At 46.1% G+C, this 19016-nt stretch overlaps 2 protein-coding genes across 2 annotated transcripts in view; both read right to left on the bottom strand.

The window, feature by feature from the left end:
- LOC138970714 (uncharacterized) overlaps positions 1-19016 on the bottom strand; it is a 302337-nt gene that overhangs the window by 256394 nt on the left and 26927 nt on the right. The gene's annotated exons all lie outside the window — the stretch shown is intronic.
- The window catches only part of LOC138971938 (uncharacterized), a 57092-nt gene that overhangs the window by 34377 nt on the left and 3699 nt on the right, over positions 1-19016 (bottom strand). The window contains exons 4-5 of the mRNA XM_070344784.1: positions 17326-17457; positions 13684-13827 (exon numbers count right to left, since the gene is read on the bottom strand). Of these exons, the coding sequence (XP_070200885.1) occupies positions 13684-13827; positions 17326-17457 (276 nt within the window). The remainder of the gene's footprint in view (positions 1-13683; positions 13828-17325; positions 17458-19016) is intronic.

The raw sequence follows: 19016 nt of genomic DNA, 5'->3' as shown, positions 1-19016 counted from the left end.
CACACACACACACACACACACACACACGCACAGACAGACAGACACACATACACCACGACCCTCGTTTCGATTCCCCCTCGATGTTAAAATATTTAGTCAAAACTTGACTAAATATAAAAAGAGGAAGCAGCGACCTAAGATAGTGCGTAAGCACCGGAAAGCGGAAACCGCCGTGGCCAAAGCTTGATGTGACCGGTGACCCTAAACGAAATGACAAAAAGTCAGTGTTCGCAGAACAGTCTGCTTGTAGGTAATTGAAAGAAACTCAAAAACCTAAACCAGAAAACAAGACTGGAAAGGAAAACGGAAAACCGTGAAGCCAACCAGCCATAAGACTCCCTGAACAAGAGTTCTTAGGGAAAGGGCCCGAAATAAAATTCGCGGCAGACCAAACCCAGAAAAAAGAATTCCTGAGTTTAGCTGAAAAGCCAAACGCGTCTGATTACCTCAGAATCGAGCGTCAGACACGGAAAACAACTGGCAAGCGTCCGTAATAGTTGTAAGTGGTAGAAGGGAGACCGTAACAGGCAACCCAAACCACCGGAAGTCGCCCCGACCCGCCTCATGCCAGGATGAGGGAGAAGAGGGAGACACAAATTCTAGGGACACGGAGACCGTAGTCGCCCATGCCAGTCAAGAGACTATTACCCGGGCTAAGGCTGAGCGCCGTAACGCCCATAGACCGGCCCTAAAAGATGCTGGACTAAAAGCCCGCACCCAGAAAACCGGAACATTAACTAGACCCTTTGCTGAAAGGAGAGGGTTAGCCAATAAAGCTGAGAAAGTGATAGGCCACAAGAAAGGCTCCTCACCATGCATTGCCAAAACCAATGCCAACTCAGGAAAATCTGAATGTAACTTCTGAGGCCAACTCAAGTAAACCTTAAGCTTGGACGAAACACTCGAACAAGTCCGATCGCTAGAGAAGGACAGAGTCCAACTCGGCGAAAGACCCGCTAGGACCGAGTCCATAAAAAACAAACAACAGCCACCACCGCCAACGGGAGGAATGGCTGTTGCGCCAGCATAGGCTAAAAAACCCGGATGCCCTAAGGCCAGCTTCCAATACCGACTACAACCTCTGAGAAAGAACAACCTCTCCGGTTAAAGCCTGAGCTGAGGACTTAGCCTGAAAGGGCTGAGTCTGCTCAAGTAGAGCCTGTTTTGCTGCTTCAAAGCTTGAAGAGCAAAGGAAGAGACCTGAAGGTCCCTATGATATGAGTCTCTATCTCCTACCTCCTGACCTCCAAAGCCAGGAGGCCGAAGAGACCCATCCACCAAGGGTGAAGAACTAAGGGAGTTTCTTGTTGATTCCGCATAAAGCTAGGCATGGGAGAGAAACAAAACCCGTCTGTACATGACCGAAAGGACAATGTGCAGAGAGGACAACCTCCTCTGTTCTAAATTCACCCTAGCAAAGGTGGATAAAGCGTCCCCTGCGTCCTGCTCTTTACTGAGTGTAAAGGTCACCAAGGGCTCCGTAAAGGAGTGTCTCCGAAAAGGAAGCGAGTTCCAAAAACTGTCTGCCCATTTCCTCCGTGGGGAAGAGAGTCCGCTCAGAGAGCTAGTGACTGAAATTGTTCCCCAAAGGCTTCGTACAACCGAAGGAGATCCGGCGCGACCAGCAAAGGTGCACGCGGAAGGGCAAACAAAGACCGCAAATTCCGGGACGTCTTGGGCAAAGGCAACTTCCTCTGAGCCGCTAATGGCCCGAAAGAAGAAGCCTGCGCAGGAGGCAAACCAAACCCGTGCGAATTCCATAGCTGGCCGTGAGGACAGTAAAGAAACCGGCACTAGAGGCAGCCGCTGCCGGAAGAAAGGGTTTGGTAAAGCTGGGAGAGAGTAAAACGGCCACCAAAGGAGAAACCTTAAAACGGACGTAGCCTTCCCTCTCTCTCGCCGACTGGGAACCAGTCCTTATCGAAAAGGCATCTGCAGACGCAATTTCGACCAATAAACCCCTTCCAGGCACGATCTGGAAGTGACTTCGTCCGCCGCTTCAAGAGCACCTTGACGCGGGACGAAAACCCCGGGAGCGTCTGATACCATCCACCGAACGAGAGTCCGACGTGGTAAGTGAAGGGGCTGGCTACAAGGCCATAAGAGCCCGAGACGGACGCTGAGCGGGGGAGGCCGGAGCCTGAAGCCCCTTTTCCGCCAGTCAACGGCCCAACCTCACCCCTGACTAAGAGGAGGATGAGAGGCATCGAAAACCGAAGGCCAGGGAGTGAGGGGATCAGCCGAACCCACCACCAAAGTGTGTGGCAGCTGCTGGCTCGCCTGAGGTCAGAGGCCCGTATGCCCGAAGGGCAAACCGTGTCCAACGTTCCCTGACGATCCAGAGGAAGCGGCAGGAAATGAACCGGAAAATCCGTGCAGAGTCGGAAGGGCAGCTGAAACAGCAGCGCTATGCCAGATCTGTTGCTGCACAGAGTGAGGGCTGAAGCCCAGAAACCCGTAGATATGACCTTGAGTCAAACCGAAAGTGACAGTAGCATGTGCACTCGAGGAATGACCTGTATGACCTTCAGTCAAACCAGAAGTGACAGTAGCCTGTGCACTCAAGGAATGACCTGTATGACCTTGAGTCACCGGGAGTGACAGTAGCCTGTGCACTCGAAGAATGACCTGTATGACCTTGATTCAAACCAGAAGTAACAGTAGCCTGTGCACCCGAGGAATGACCTGTATGACCTTTAGTCGAACCGGAAGTGACAGTAGCCTGTGCACTCGAGGAATGACCTGTATGACCTTGAGTCAAACCAGAAGTGACAGTAGCCTGTGCACTTGAGGAATGACCTGTATAACCTTGATTCAACCCGGAAGTGACAGTAGCCTGTGCACCCGAGGAATGACCCGTATGACCTTCAGTCAAACCTGAAGTGGCAGTAGCCTGTGCACTCAAGGAATGACCTGTATGACCTTGAGTCAAACCGGAAGTGACAGTAGCCTGTGCACTCAAGGAATGACCTGTTTGACCTTGAGTCAAACACCTTTTACTTCCGGCCGGAGCCAGAAGCAGCTGCCGCGGACGACTGCTGACGTAAGTCGAAGCTCGAACCGGACGTGACAGTAGTCTGTGCACTAGCCGGTGAACCTCTTACTTCCGGCCTAAGCTGGAAGCAGCTGTCGCGGACGACTGCTGACGTAAGTCGAAGCTCGAACCGGACGTGACAGTAGTCTGTGCACTAGCCGGTGAACCTCTTACTTCCGGCAAAAGCTGGAAGCAGCTGTCGCGGACGACTGCTGACGTAAGTCGAAGCTCGAACCGGACGTGACAGTAGTCTGTGCACTAGCCGGTGAACCTCTTACTTCCGGCTAAAGCTGGAAGCAGCTGTCGCGGACGACTGCTGACGTAAGTCGAAGCTCTACCGGACGTGACAGTAGCCTGTGCACTAGCCGGTGAACCTCTGCTTCCGGGAACCGGAAGAGCAGCTGCCGTAAACGGCTGCTGCAGACACTAACCTTGCTGTGACCGGATCCCCGGAGGGACATCCACTATTGTGCTACCGCAAGCGGAAGGCAACAAATGCCGGCCAGGAAGAGGAGAAGAGGGTCCCCGCGGGACCGTCCAGAAAAGTCACGGCGGACAGCAGCCTGGTCCAGAGAAGACCCGGAGTCTGAAGGCACAGGCATCAAAAGACGCCAAGGAAAGAACGTCGCCTAACCCCCAGGCGGGGGGCAGAGCTGGCGACGATGTCCGCCGCGGCAAAGCCTCGCGAACGAGGGAATCTATATCTGGAAATAAGCAAAAGATAAGAGTAGACCCCAGAGCACTAGACTGTGGAGCCGAAATAGTCGTAAAACGACACTGAAATTTATCTGTGTGAGATAATAAAGTATTCGTATTCGTATACGTAAAACGACAGTCTTAGAGGCAAAGACGGACGGCAGAGAGCCAGACGGCCAATCGTCCGTAGCAGAAATCGGCACAGAAAAACGTAAAAAATTCTTAAACCTGTGCCAAAACGACAACGATAGAGTTCTTTAAAAGAAGAGGATGCTGAGGATTAGAGCTTAGCAGGGCCCAAGCCCTAACCCTCAGCCTTAGCTCCCTCTAATTCTCATAGACGGCCATGTTAAGGCCGAGAGAAAAATAAACAAACAACTGAAACTAGCAAAGTCCGAACGGACACAAACATTTCAGAAGCAAGCAAAGAGGGCAGCTAAAACCGGCTTAGGAGCTACCAAAGGCAGCTAAACAACAAGCTATACAAAGAGATAAGCGTCCGAGTACGGACGAAAATCAGCATAGCAAACAACAACGTGCTAGCGAAAGATGGCGACCGAGAAGGAAGCCACAACCACTGAAAATAGCTAAGTCCGAAAGGACGCAAACATTACAAAAGCAAGCACGCAAACAAACTAACACAAGCGTAGTAGCTACGAAATGCAGCTAAACAACAAGCTACAGAAGCGTTAAGCGTCCGAGGACGGACGAAAACATCAACATAGCAAACAACTACATGCTAGCGAAAAATGGCAACCAAGGAGGAAGCCGCAACTACTGAAATTAACCAAGTCCGTACGGACGCAAACATTTCAGAAGCAAGCAAGCAAACAAGCTAACTATAGCATTGACACCAGTGGTGATGAAATCGAAAATTTCTTAATAAATTTTCATTTAATTAATATACTTACCAACTCACATAAATAGCATTAACTTCAGTTTGATGCGTAAGACATTGAAGTACTAACCCTGGAAACAGGGGGAGGTAACCCCCAAATCAAAACAAAACCTTGACAACAAGGCCCTGGTAGTTACCTCCCCTCACCGGTAGCCCGCGCATGCGCGGCACATATCACCGGCAAACTCATTCCCAATGAAACACCACCTTCAACCATTAACAAAACAAGGATTGCGGGGTAGGATGGGAGGGCATTAACTATGTGAGTTGGTAAGTATATTAATTAAATGAAAATTTATTAAGAAATTTTCGATTAAATAACATATTCTTACTACAACTCACATAAATAGCAGATTGCTACATAAGGTGGCGGGAATCTCACTAAAAAAGATAAGAAACCAGCCTGCTTCAACCATAATTGGTAAGCAACTACTACCATTGCAGTGGGTACTAAAACACGCACAAAAGTAGTAAAGAAAGACGTCTAAACATGACGTCCAAACACCACTGAGGTGCCATACGAGAATTGTCTGGCAACAGAACCACCAGATAAAGGGTCCAAGCTCAGGCCCCATGAATTCTAGACAACCCAGAGGAAGAAAGAAAGCTCCCCCCATTTGACTGCCGCACTCATAAGCCTGTTAATGAGTGTAAAAGCCCATCTAGTCAGGGCTGCCTAGCAATAATTTGGTTCTATCCGTTGAAACGCAAGAACCAAAAGGAGCCATGCAAGACAAGTATGCCAAATACTCAAAACCTTGAGCGAGACCCAGAAGTATGTAAAACGCTACACCCTTAAGGGGAAGTGAACACTGACAAAAAGGAGTCTGAGAGCCTTCCTATAAAGAAAGGCTAGCATGTCTCAAAATCTATGGCTCTTAAAAAAGAGCTTAAAAAACAAAAAGAAATCCCAAGTTGGAATTAATTTTCAAAAGACAAAAGCTTGGACGTAGGGCCCTTACCACGCAGGGCGTAGAAAGAGAAAAGTCTTGTCAAGACCTGACGACGTTCCTCCAGAATAACGAAACATAGACTTCCTACGATAACAACAGTTCGTGGAAAGTCTTAACATCCTCCTGAACTGGAGAATGCTAAAGCCTATGCCCAGAATCTAGAACTTGCACTAATGCAGGTGCTGGAGGAAGGGCTGACTGCCCCCCCCCTTTTATTTGCACTCATAGAAAGTTAATGATGGCAAAGAAACCACCAGAAAAAATCAACCTAGATAAATAACCCCTTTCACGTAAAGCCTGTTGAGACCTAAGCTAAGTGAAAAGGCCTAAAATACGCTGTCTTTGGTCGTGACTGACGAAAAGAGAGAACAATCTCTTACAATCAGCTAGACCAGGAAGACAGCTCTAACTCAAAAGAGAGCCGTGCAAGTTCGGAAGACAACCAGATATGTCCTCCGAGGCGAGCGAGTAATAAAAAACGAACCTTTGCGTCTCCCCTCGAAAAGAACAAGGAGTTCCAAACGACCACAAGTGAAACACCCTCCACGGAGTGAAGCACTAAAAGATTAAGGCTTGAGTAAACCACAGCACCATAGTCCAAGAGGAAACGCTAAAAGTTCGCAATGAACCAGAGACAAAAACTTGCCCCTTGTTCAAAGGATAGAGCAAGACAAATGTCGGAAAACATCTGGCCTTGCTAGACTCTCCCACAAAAGAGTCAAAAGACTTAAAGCCGAAAACAAAGGCAACAATTTGCAGGTCGGCGAGAATGCAACCTCTCATCAAGAGATGAACCGAGATTGCTCATCAAAACCAAAGCGACTTTAATCGAAAGAGGCAAAAGTCTAAAAGGAAGCAAGCATACAGTGGGAGCTAGCTGTAGTGCCGAACGTGGAACGATCAGAGCCTAAGTTTGTCAACACAGAACTGAATAGGACAAACCCTGTAGCGACCGTTAAAACATAATGTCGCTATGTTACACCCTGGGAGGGTGTGAAGCCCGCCAGGCCTAGGAGATGACGTCAGTTCGTGACCGATCTCCTACCGAAAACAAGTGATACCTGAGAGAAAGATATCAAGCCCTCATCGGTGAGAAAAAATCTCAAGAACGAGCAAACGTGTTCCTGAAGTACCCAAACTACCAGAACACTCATCCTCTAATGAACCAAGCTGAGAACCCAACATGATCCAAACGGTTAGCCAAAAGAAGGCTACTGCTGGTGCATGACCTGCTTGAGCAACTACCCAATCAAGACCGAGCGAATGACGCAGTAAAACTTCCTGCGTTAAGAGTCCAAATCTAGCAAAGACAAGCACTCATAACTTCGTGGGTCGTGGCAGAAAGCACCAATGAATGACTATGACTATGAACTGGACCGTCGCTACCCGCAGGTAAGACAAAGTCGCCGAAACCGGCCGTCATGTTGCCCCCAAACTGACTTCAGACGCTTCTTGTCAAAACAGAGGAAGTCACAAGAAAGTCCGAACAACCTCCTCGAGAGGACAAAAACGATGAACGCTCAAAAACCGACAGCTGTCGTGAAACAAGGAGCATCCTTAAGAAAAATCCGGAATAAATTTCGCCGCCAATCAAGAAACACCCTGAATATGGCCGAAAACCCAGAACGCGTCTGATCCGCTGAGAGACTAAAAGTCAGACGCGGGGACCTACGCAAACAGTAATCATAGATGCCATCACGTACAAAACCTTACCATCCTAAACAGCCGCAGCAGAACAGGAAGTAAGATACACGGCATCACTGCTCCCAACAACCTGGACCCCAAAGGGTTGACATCAGAAGTTGCGGACAGGCAAGAACAAAGTGCTACGATTACCTGGAACGTCAAAAAAAAACGAACCAGAAAAAGGCAAAATCCCTAGTACAAAACACCCGCAACACCTTGACAGTGTGGGTTGATGCTAATGCGTACAGTCCTTCACTCCGAAAACAGAAGTGAGAGACGGGATACCAAAACCTGAAACCCAAAGGGTTGACATTGGAAGACTACTAGGCAAAGAGTCCTTGTTCCCAGAACCATCATTGGCCGAAGCCGTAAATGATTGTCCCCCAACGCAGGAGTGACCTGAAGCGGGGAACTCGGAAGTGCAAAAGGATCAAAAGAATGATTGGGCTTCCCGTTCAGCTTTGGTTACGAAGCATGAAAGACGACGTGCGAGAACAATTGCTCGGAGAAGCCAGCCATGGCTGAACAGACTCCGACACATCCCCATGAGCAGTGAACAGAGGAAAGATGCTAACAGCACCGGAACTCAACACCTTAGCCATCTCAAAGGCTACAGAGGGCGACTCCCGAAACCGGAAGTGAACGCTAGTCTCATTGTCACCCTGGAAATCGCCAAATGCGAAAGGTGGTGCCGCTAAACGAGAAGACGAAGTTGTCACCCCTTCTGCAAAGTATCGAGAGGTAACCTCAGCGGCGGCATACAGCGCGCGCAAGAACCTCCTCTCAACTCGAAAGTATGTGTTCCGCCTCGGAAGAGTCATCACAATCCTCGACAACATCCACATCATCAACAAAGATGTCTGATGAAGCCCGATCATGACCAGAACCATCATTGCCCCGCAACGGAACTGATGAGCTCGCCGTACCGGAACCCTGTGTAACCACACCAAGGAGGACCGGCAAAGCCGAGCTGCTACCGTTGCCCGGAATCAGAGGTAGCTGGCAATTCGGAAGGGAAGGCGACCGGAAACACACCTGTGCTCCGCCCGGAAGCTGACCCATCCTGTCCCCCACCGTACGCAACCGCCTGAGCGGAAGCGTAGGCAGGAAACGGATTGCCGTTACCACCAACGACCGGAACCCCCGTAGGCTGTGAACCGGAAGTCGATGGTAACGATTTGAAAGTGCCACGATCTCCCGAAAGAAACCCTGTGGCCGGAAATCCCTTTGCCGAAGCAGTTGAACCCGAGTACGAGGGACCGGACGTACCAGCCCCAGCGTCAAGGGTGGAATAACCGTCGAGACAAACAACACGCTCGTGTGCTGAGTGCCCCGAACTTCCAAAAGTCTACCCCGGAACCGGCGGACCGGAACCAGCGGTAGCTGGCAATCCGGAAGGGAAGGCGACCGGAACACACCTGTGCTTTACCCGGAAGCTGACCCAACCTGTCCCCCACCGTCCGCAACCGCCTCAGCGGAAGCGTAGGCAGGAAACGGATTGCCGTTACCACCAACGACCGGAACCCCCGTAGGCTGTGAACCGGAAGTCGATGGTAACAAAATGAAAGTGCCACGATCTCTCGGAAGAAATCCTGTGGCCGGAAATCCCTTTGCCGAAGCAGTTGAACCCGAGTACGAGGGACCGGACGTACCGGCCCCAGCGTCAAGGGTGGAATAACCGTCGAGATGAGCAGCACGCATTTGCGCCGAACACCCCGAACTTCCATGAACACGTACCTGATCGGCCGAAGCCGAAAGCTGAGGAACAGCAACGTCCGCCGACGTAACAGTAGCGGAAAGAACAATCCTCGACAAAGAGGAAGCGTTGCCAACCCCTGGAGGCAAAGCTGGAATGGTGGAGGAAGACGCACCCCTGTCAGTTGCCAGCATCTCCCTCATTTGATCCTTGAAAGTAGAAAAAAAGAGCAAACAATTCAACGCGCGAGACCACCTGGGTCTCTTTCTCCTGCGGCGACAAAACGGGCAAGCTAGCAGGAGGGTCAAACGAAACACGCAACGACTCCTTGCTCACAGGATCGAAAATTTCGCAAAAATAATTACAAAATACTAAAATGCAAATGGCGGCATGCACCCGTAACACCGGGCACTGCCTACACTAGGTTGAAGCAACAAAAAACTCCAGAAAACGGAGCCAAAAGTTCAACAACCGGCAGAAAAAATAATGCAAATGGCGGCACGTCACAACGCAAGTCAGCCATGTTGACGACTAGAACTCCGTCAAGACGGAGACATGTAGTAAAAAACAGAATACCAACACACAAAGGTCGGCACAGGTAAAGACAAAATAATCTGTAAAAGATAAGTCATAAGACCTAAGCTTACACAACAGATCAAACTGCTCAGCAGGTAATAAAGTACCCTGCCCGACAGAGCTAACGCTAAAGACCGCCATGTTGAAACTACAACTCCGAGAACGGAGAACAAGCTTTAACATAACACGAACAAAGGCGGCGCAAGCTCAACCAAGCCTGTACGGAGTAAGTCACTAGACTTAAGCTTAACGAAAGAACACACTGCTCAGCAGGGAAACGAAAGTCGCCTGTCTGGCAGCACTACAGTAATAGTCGCCGAGTTAAAAGTACAACTCCGTAAGACGGAGCACGAAGTACAAAGCCATTTACCAACAAATGCAAATGGCGGCACAAGCTATAACAAGAAAACGTTACAGATAAGTCACTAGACTAAGCTTGAACAACAAAATAACTGCTAGGCGGGAAAACGAAAGTCACCCGCCTGGCAGCACTACAGTAAAATCCGTGTAAACAGAACGACTCCGTAAGACGGAGCACAAAGTACGACGCCATTTACCAACAAATGCAAATGGCGGCACAAGCTATAACAAGAAAACGTTACAGATAAGTCACTAGACTAGGCTTGAACAACAAAATAACTGCTCAGCGGGAGAGACAAAACATGTCTGAGAGAGCAACAGCTCTCTCCCGCCCAAGTGAAAACCAAAACAAACTCCGAGAAACGGAGAAAGACATTTTCACAAGTGAACAGTTACCATAAACAAACGCTGTAAACCAGAAAGATCTCACCAACAGCTAGCAAGATGAACCAGGGTCAAAAGGTCGTCCTCACGGGAGACCCAAGGCTGAAAAGCCCAGCAAGTACCAACACGTCTGTACAGCACGGTGTTGAAGAAGGGAATGAGTTTGCCGGTGATATGTGCCGCGCATGCGCGGGCTACCGGTGAGGGGAGGTAACTACCAGGGCCTTGTTGTCAAGGTTTTGTTTTGATTTGGGGGTTACCTCCCCCTGTTTCCAGGGTTAGTACTTCAATGTCTTACGCATCAAACTGAAGTTAATGCTATTTATGTGAGTTGTAGTAAGAATATGTTATTTAATGTCTTGAGAAGCTGGTGCTGAAGCGTCTCTTGCAGGAAACTGAGGATCAGATGGATCCGCTACAGTTTGCCTACAGAGCACGCAGAGGCACAGACGACGCTACCATTCTGATCGCTCACAGCATCCTTGAACATCTAGAGAAGCCCAACACCTCAGCTAGAGTGTTATATGTGGATTTTAGTTCCGCGTTTAATACAGTCAAGCCTAGCCTCATGTACGACAAGCTGAACGCTCTGTCAGTCAGTCCACAGATCATCAAGTGGATTATCGACTTCCTGGTGGGTCGATCTCAGTACGTGGCAGTAGACGGGGTCATCTCAGACAGCCTCGAGATCAGTACAGGGAGTCCACAAGGCTGCTGTTTGTCTCCGACAATCTTCACCCTGTACACCAACGACTGTAGAGCCACCAATGGCAAACTTTCGAAGTTTGCTGATGACTCAGCTCTGGTAGGCCTGATACAGAATGATGATGACACAGTGTACAAACAGGAGGTGGACAAACTAGTAGAGTGGTGTGACCAGAACAGCCTAGACCTCAATGTGGGCAAAACAAAAGAGATGATCACAGACTTTAGGAGAGGGGAAAAGGAAACAGAGCCACTAGTGATAGGGGGGAAAGAGGTAGAACAAGTACAAGAGTACAAATACTTGGGCTGCATCATCAGTTCAGATCTCTCGTGGTCAAAACACATAGCCAAGGTAGTTAGCAAGTGCAATTCAAGATTATACTTTCTGAGGAAACTCAAGCAGTTCAAGGTCTGCCCTGAAATACTGGCAATGTTCTACAGAGCCAGCATTGAAAGTGTTTTGACCTTCAACCTCATGGTATGGTACTATGGGGCTACTGTAGAGGACAAGAGCCATCTGGCAAGAGTGATCAGACAGGCAGAAAAGGTGGTTGGGGTTCAGTTCCCAAGCTTGGATGAACTGGTGCATAAGAGAACAGCCACAAAAGCACGAAAGGTCGTTGAAGATGAATCGCACCCCCTGCATGATCAGTTTGCACTCATGCCATCTAGGCGTAGATACAGAGCTGCAAAGTGTAGAACCTCTCGCATGCGGAAGTCGTTTATTCCATCCGCCATCTCAGTTCTTAATGATACCCTTTAGTGCATGCATGTGAAACTGAAAAATGTACAATGGTGTTTTCCTCAGAGCTAGCTAGGAATGCATTGTACTCTAATGTTGTCATGTTATTGTTGTGTTTTTTATCTTCATGTTTTAAAATTATCTCCACAACTTATAAAGTATACTTTTACACTAGCATTATGTTTAAACAAATTAAGTATGTATGTTTAATATTATTCTTATGAAGTTTTTTTTACAACTATTTAGAATAGAACAGGATGGATGTTTTGAATGTCAATCACTGGGAGCAGTCAGAAGAGTAAGAATTTTGTTTTGTTCTCACTACCATTTGCTTATGAAGATCATGATGTTGTTCTATTGCTTAGTCAGTCCTAGAAATAATGTCCTAGACCTGTCTTACCTTGCTGTTATCAGTATTTTTGCCCTCTTTCATTACGATGCTATGGTATTTCTGTGGGTCTCCACATGTGTTTGTTTATAAGGCGGAAGTGACCTCCCCTTGTACACAATGGGCCCTCAGAGGAAGCCTACGGACAGACTAGAATAGAACATGCACATAACACAGAATGTCTGCACAGCACACACATACACACAGCAATACAGCACACCGTCTTGTACCTCCTTCTGCCCTGCCGAAGTCGGGGTATCCTTTTTAATCCACCGAACAATTAATATCCACAGCCATGTGTGTCTCCTGCCTCCGAACACACACGCTACAGAGCTCGACTCGATGTGCGCAGTTTCGTATAAAAATTATTTTCCAAATTTCCCCACTGTGTTTTATAAATAATCATATTATGAAAGCACATACATTCTTATCTTAGTTGTTGTGTATTCATTGTCAGTAAACATCGGCATTATTCATGTTTTACTTTAAACGCAATTATTGTTATTTATAGATCACAGGCACCTGATGTAAGTAGGTCACACACGTGTAAATGTTGTGCCCAGTCCTTGTTTTTGTTTCTGTTATTATTTTGGTTAGCAGGTCTAGTTGAGCACGTATTAAGTATCATGTGCCCACTGCTGGTCATTGTGCATTTTAGTTGATGGACTGATGATGTCATTTGTGTGGAGTCGACGCGCGTGCGAGGATATGTATGTGTGGGAGGGGGGGGGGCGCGGGAGATGGAAGCTTGCTGTATGTTATGTAATGTATATATTGTGTGTGATACGTGGAAATGTGATACTATTCATTTGCAAGTATGATACAGGCACACATGTGATAATTGTAGGCTTATACTAGTGATTACTGTGTGTGATACATGAAATGTGATATGAATGCTGTTTTTATATGTTATACTCTTACTTTCTCCCAAGCGCAAGACAAATTCTTCTATGAAAATTGAAGCCAATAAAATTTGAGTTGAGTTGAGTTGAGTTGAGTAACACAAGCGTTGTAGCCGCCAAAGGCAGCTAAACCATACACTACAAAAGCGTTAAGCGTCCGAGAACGGACGAAAAAACGTCAACATAGCAAACGCCACGTGTTGGCAAAAATGGCGACCAAGAGGAAGCCAACAGCCACTGAGAACTTCAAAGTCTAACAGACGTAAGAAATTCTCAGCAGAAGACAAAAACAAGTCAACGAATATAAGGAAAGATCTCACCAGCTGCAAAGCCAGCAAGAAGACGGGCGCCGAGGCCGGTGGGTGTCAGCAGACACGAAAACAGCCAGAGCAAAGCAAAACACGACCTGTCCTCTCAAGTGATAGAAGTCGATTGATCTGTGTATCATGTGACCAGGCACCAATAGTGACGTAGTTCACCCACTAATGGGAGGCAACCGCGGGTGGCAAGTACCATGGTGCTGTCACTTTTTTAGTTGGGGTTGCTTCCCTTATACTTAGACGGGTAAGCTTTATCAGGACCTAGGCATCTCCAAGTGTGTCAATGCTAATCATGTGATTTGGAGTAAGAATATGTAATTTAATCACGGTTTGCAAACAATACCTTGAGCACTTTGAGGCAAAAAGCCAATTCTGGACTGTTGTGTTTCAGGAAGGGCTTGCGACTGGAATCCGATGCAGTCATCGTCCGAATCTGTGCTTACAACCTCGCATTCTTCTTCTTCTTCTGCGTTCCCCCATTTGACACCTGCATCAATAGAAATGGCATAACACAAGAAACAAGCATGTCAGATAATCAAAACACTCTGTTCTATGAAGTTTGTGGAGAAAAGTACTGTGCACATACATTTCTATTGGTATCTCTTATTTTCCCCATGGGAGCCTTGTAAGTGAACAAGAGGAGATACAGTACGAATAGCCCGTGCGTTGAGCAGAGAAAGTACAGTCAAACCCACCTAAAACGAACACGCTAGTTACGAATTTTGACTTATAACCTATTAGTTTTAAGTTCCCAACTGAATACCTCTTTCTTCATGCTTAAAAAAAATGCTTGAAACGAATTCTTTGTAACAAATTTATGCTTATAACGAGCACTTGTTGGATTCCCAAGCATGCATAATGTCTGTAATTTACTCACGCTTATGACGAAATCTTTAAACTCGTCCCGAGATCGACATATCATATCATTTGCAGAACCCCTCTTTTAACAAACGCCCCAGAGCCGCTTTCAGGCATGAAAATTCTCCGTATTTTTCGTATTTTTGAAAAAAATAAACCGTTTTTTTTTTTTTTTTTTCCGTATTTTTCCTCTTTTTTTTCTTTTTTTTTCCTAGTCATAGTTATAGTAAAATAGTTTTGGGGCCATGTTTGAATCCAATTTTAAGGCTCAGATAGCCCCAGATTGCACCAAATTGCACCCTTGAAAAAAAATATTTCCGGGGGGGCATGCCCCCGGACCCCCCTAGAAGTCTTGGCGCTTCGCGCCTGCGAAACTTGGCGCTATGCGCCTTCGAATTTTGTTTTCAGTATTTTTTTTCTTTCAGTTTTCATGCCTGCGCTTTGTCTCTAAAAGTCACAAGGCTACAAGGATCTGTGTGTGAGGCGAGACCAAAGGCAGGTCCATTGTGATGGCTGAGTGGCCTTCTTTATAGACACTGACCTTCTTCCCAGGGGGCATTGACCCAGTTTTAGCTATGAGAGGTGGTTCCCCTTTCATATGAGAGAGGAAACACTTCCTGCACCCCGGTCAGTGACCGAGTTTAACCTATGGGGAGTTTAACCTATGGGGCGGTCTCTTTGATGTCTTGAGAGGAAACTTGGCCAGGGTAGTACATGCACCAGAACTGGTGGACACCATGAAATCGGAGATTGATCAGAATGTACATGTACATGCTTTTACACGACTTTTTAAATTTTACTTCTAAAATTGTGACAGTAAAAAAATCAATCAATTCTCTTAATGCGAATTTCGGTTAAGAAGAACTTATTTCCCGATCCCCAGTGATTCGTCTTAAGCGAGTTCGACTGTAGGTCATTTTAAGCTGACAACTTTTGTGCAGTCAAATTGGAGTTTTACTATATTCCTTAGCAAAACTCCAGTACTGACCGAGTTAATTACTAGCTTTCACATGTGTTGCTGAGGCCAGCTTGGCTGGCCCTGAGAAGCCAACTGACCACAGAGGGGCCTTTGTTCTAGTCCCCCCTCCCCTCCCACAACTGGACTTTACCCCCCATGTAGCAATAGGAAATGATTGGAGTTGGAGATTTTAGGATCCTCTTTGCCCAACCTTTTCTTGTAATGTTTTAATCACATCGTTTTTGGATTCAACACATAATGTCCCTTTTTGTTTTAGGACCATCTTTGTTAAGCTTTACAGTCAGTTTTTATGAAGGTTTAGTTAAAGAGGGGCGTGTTCTTTTTACCCTCTCTTTCTTTTTCCACCCCCTTCTTTAGGTTGTTGATTACTAGGCTTGGCGTTTCCTGCTGCTATACTCACAAACGCATACTCTCTCACCCCCCCACCACCCCCCCCCCCCCCCCCCCCCCCTTCTCTCTCTCTCTCTCTCTCTCTCTCCTTTATTTTGTCTTCTTTTCCTCGATATTCCTTTTATCCGTATATTCAATATATGTATGCATTTATTCAGTAGAATGTAGGCTTTAGGTTAACCATATATATGGCTAATGCGAATGTACAAAGACGATTGAGACTGGTGTGTGCAAACGGTTTTTGTTATGGCGGCAATGGCCGTTGGTGCTTGGAGCACGAGTTGTTTTTGTGGGCATGGATTTGCCGTTTGATATGAACGTCTTGTGAACGTTTTGTGTACTAAAGAGAAAGAAGGAGTATTTTTGTGTGTGACATAATTGCTCAGTCTTTGAGAGACAGTTTGCAATAGGAAGTTTTGCAGTTCGTCTGCGTTTTTGTCTACCCACAAGTGTTTGGTATCTGCGGATACGTTGTGAGATTTGTCGTTTAATGACATATGTTTGTGCATCATTTTTCCTGTAAATCTCCTTAATAGAAGAATCTTTGTGTATTTTTGAGGAAGTCTAACTTCAGTTTGTAAGGAGGCTGGCAGCAGGCTCGGAGCCCTCCACCTCCCCCCCCTCCCCTTTTGCTCCCGCGCTGCCAGAGCGAGATTCTCATTGGTCTCGCTAGGGTGGCGTGGGAGGAAGCCCCGTTAGCTATAAAAGCCGCTGTCCCCATGAGGTCTGGGGGAGAGATACACTGAATTGGGCAAAAGGTGCGGGAACCTATGCCATCTGTTCGGTGCCTCTCCCCGAGAGATACACTGAGTTGGGCAAAAGGTGCGAGAACCTGTGCCATCTGCTTGGTGCCTCTCACCAAAAGACACATTGAGTTGGGCAAAAGGTGCGGGAACCTATGCCATCTGCTCGACAGTGTCTTTCCGGAGTTGCGTGTGCCTTTGTGGCTTATTGCCTGACCTTATAGACGACGTCCTCAAATCGCAGTTCCAGTCCCACTTTAAATAGTGAACAGTGCGCGCTGTTCACTCGGTTTCCACAAGGCTAATTAGAGTAGCGCGCGCTACTCTAAGGTTACCAACAAGCAGTGATCGAGCGGCGTCGCTCGATTTTGTCCAGGCCACGAACCCCTGCCCAAGTTTTCCTGCAGACTAGGACTTAGGTTTTGTTTTGGAGAGTAAGTTAAGTCACCAGGGTACCTACGGGTCATGCCCGATTTTTCAGCAGTTTAAAGACTTAGATTTTATTTGTTAGTATAGAAGGAAGGACTGTATTAAAACCAACCTAGATTCTTTATAGATATATTTTCTGTGGAAGAACCCATGTATGTTTTATGATTGTTGTTTTGGTCTGAATACAATTTGGAATCTTACAACACTCTTTTTGATTTTACATTTTGTTGTCAGAAGTATTCTGTTCGTCTGTTCGTCTGGTGCGTGTGGTTTGAATGCCATCCTGACAAATGTCTTTTAAAAACACATGCACGGTAACATCTTAGGCGCAGACACAGACAGTTAATGTTTCCGTGAAGCTACCACCGCTCGGCTTTACAAGTTAAGGTGTGATACATGTTGCATAGCTAAGTTAAAACATGTATGAAATTGACACATTAAACCGACGCATACAGCAGTATGTATCACACATGGTAATAAAAACTCTTATGTAGGTTAACATGGTCACTTTCTTTTACGAATACGTCCTGCGCCTTTGTCCACAGAAGCATGTACATACTCGTAATTCTTGGTTTGCAAACAATACCTTGAGCATTCTGAGGCAAACTGCCAATTCTGAACTGTTGTGTTTCAGGAAGGGGGTGTACCATCCCGAGACTCCCGAGACTCCCGAGCGACATGTTTCCCGTGTTCCAAAAGCTTCCAAACCATTCGAAACCTGCATCAGTAGAAATGGCATAACACAAGAAACAAGCATGTCAGATAATCAAAACACTTTGTTCTATATAGTTAATTGATTGGAATTTCTCCTCGTATTTAACAGTTGCCATTAAGTGGTGCCTATTATGAATTGTCATCGATTTTTAAATGGCACCATACGTTTTTGACGGGTCCATTTAGGGGGAACACACATTTAAGCAGAAGTCTCGTGATCACTGTCAACGAAACCTTTGATCCAAAAGGTGTGCCAGACATGGACAGTTTTAATGAGAAGTTGACTGTCTTTGTTTAAAATCTCGTCACTGTGTTTTGCTCGAGAAATGTTCGCTTTTAATGGAGAAGAGTCCAGGTAACAGTCACACGTACACAAACGTCATTTTGAATCAAGAAAAGTTATCAAATCCAACCCTAACAAAAAGTGCTGTCTGTTTAACTCAATTTCATTAAAGGCATATGTACTCGATGACTATACACGCTAATTGCTTTACCAACAGCTGGAGACATGCTAAATTAAGTTCCCTGCAAAATATTGTGGTCTAGGACCCCTTCAATGTTGAGATATGTTAATTTTCATTTTCATCTGGATCGTCCTATTTATAGATTTGGCAACACATGTAACGTTGATGCAAGGGAGCTAACACCGCGGCTTTGTTGACATCCTCACTTTTTCAGAGGCTAGAACAAGCTGTAATGCATGTATTATGGTCCACGCATGGTGACATATCGTCATTATATGGTCTTATGGTGCGTTTGACATCGATTATGGGCAAACTACACTTTGTAAACACGGGAGCGCATACATATGCCTTTACGCTTCCAATACACATGGGTTCAAGCAAAGCGAATGCAGTCCTTCTTCACCGTGTCATTATTTAAAACACATATTCTCAGGTATAGCTTTGCAGCGATCTGAGGGCCTGTTTTTACATTTAGTCAAGTTTTGACTAAATGTTTTAACATCGAGGGGGAATCGAAACGAGGGTCGTGGTGTATGTGTGTGCGTGGGTGTGTGCAGAGCGATTCGGACCAAACTACTGGACCGATCTTTATGAAATTTTCCATGAGAGTTTCTGGGATTGATATCGCCGAACGTTGTTTTCTTTTTTTCGATAAATACCTTTGATGACGTCATATCCGGCTTTTTGTAAAAGTTGAGGCGGCACTGTCACGCCCTCATTTTTCAACCAAATTGGTTGAAATTTTGGTCAAGTAATCTTCGACGAAGCCCGGACTTCGGTATTGCATTTCAGCTTGGTGGCTTAAAAATTAATTAATGACTTTGGTCATTAAAAATCTGAAAATTGTAAAAAAAAAAAAAAATTATAAACCGATCCAAATTTACGTTCATCTTATTCTCCATCATTTTCTGATATAAATATGTTATATTTGGATTAAAAACAAGCTCTAAAAATTAAATATATAAAAATTATTATCAAAATTAAATTGTCAAAATCAATTTAAAAACACTTTCATCTTATTCCTTGTCGGTTCCTGATTCCAAAAACATACAGATATGATATGTTTGGATTAAAAACACGCTCAGAAAGTTAAAACAAA

The sequence above is a fragment of the Littorina saxatilis genome, linkage group LG7, assembly GCF_037325665.1.
Source record: "Littorina saxatilis isolate snail1 linkage group LG7, US_GU_Lsax_2.0, whole genome shotgun sequence".
Taxonomy (NCBI): domain Eukaryota; kingdom Metazoa; phylum Mollusca; class Gastropoda; order Littorinimorpha; family Littorinidae; genus Littorina; species Littorina saxatilis.
The sequence above is the reverse complement of the archived record's forward strand: the minus strand, read 5'-3'. Positions and strand labels throughout refer to the sequence as shown.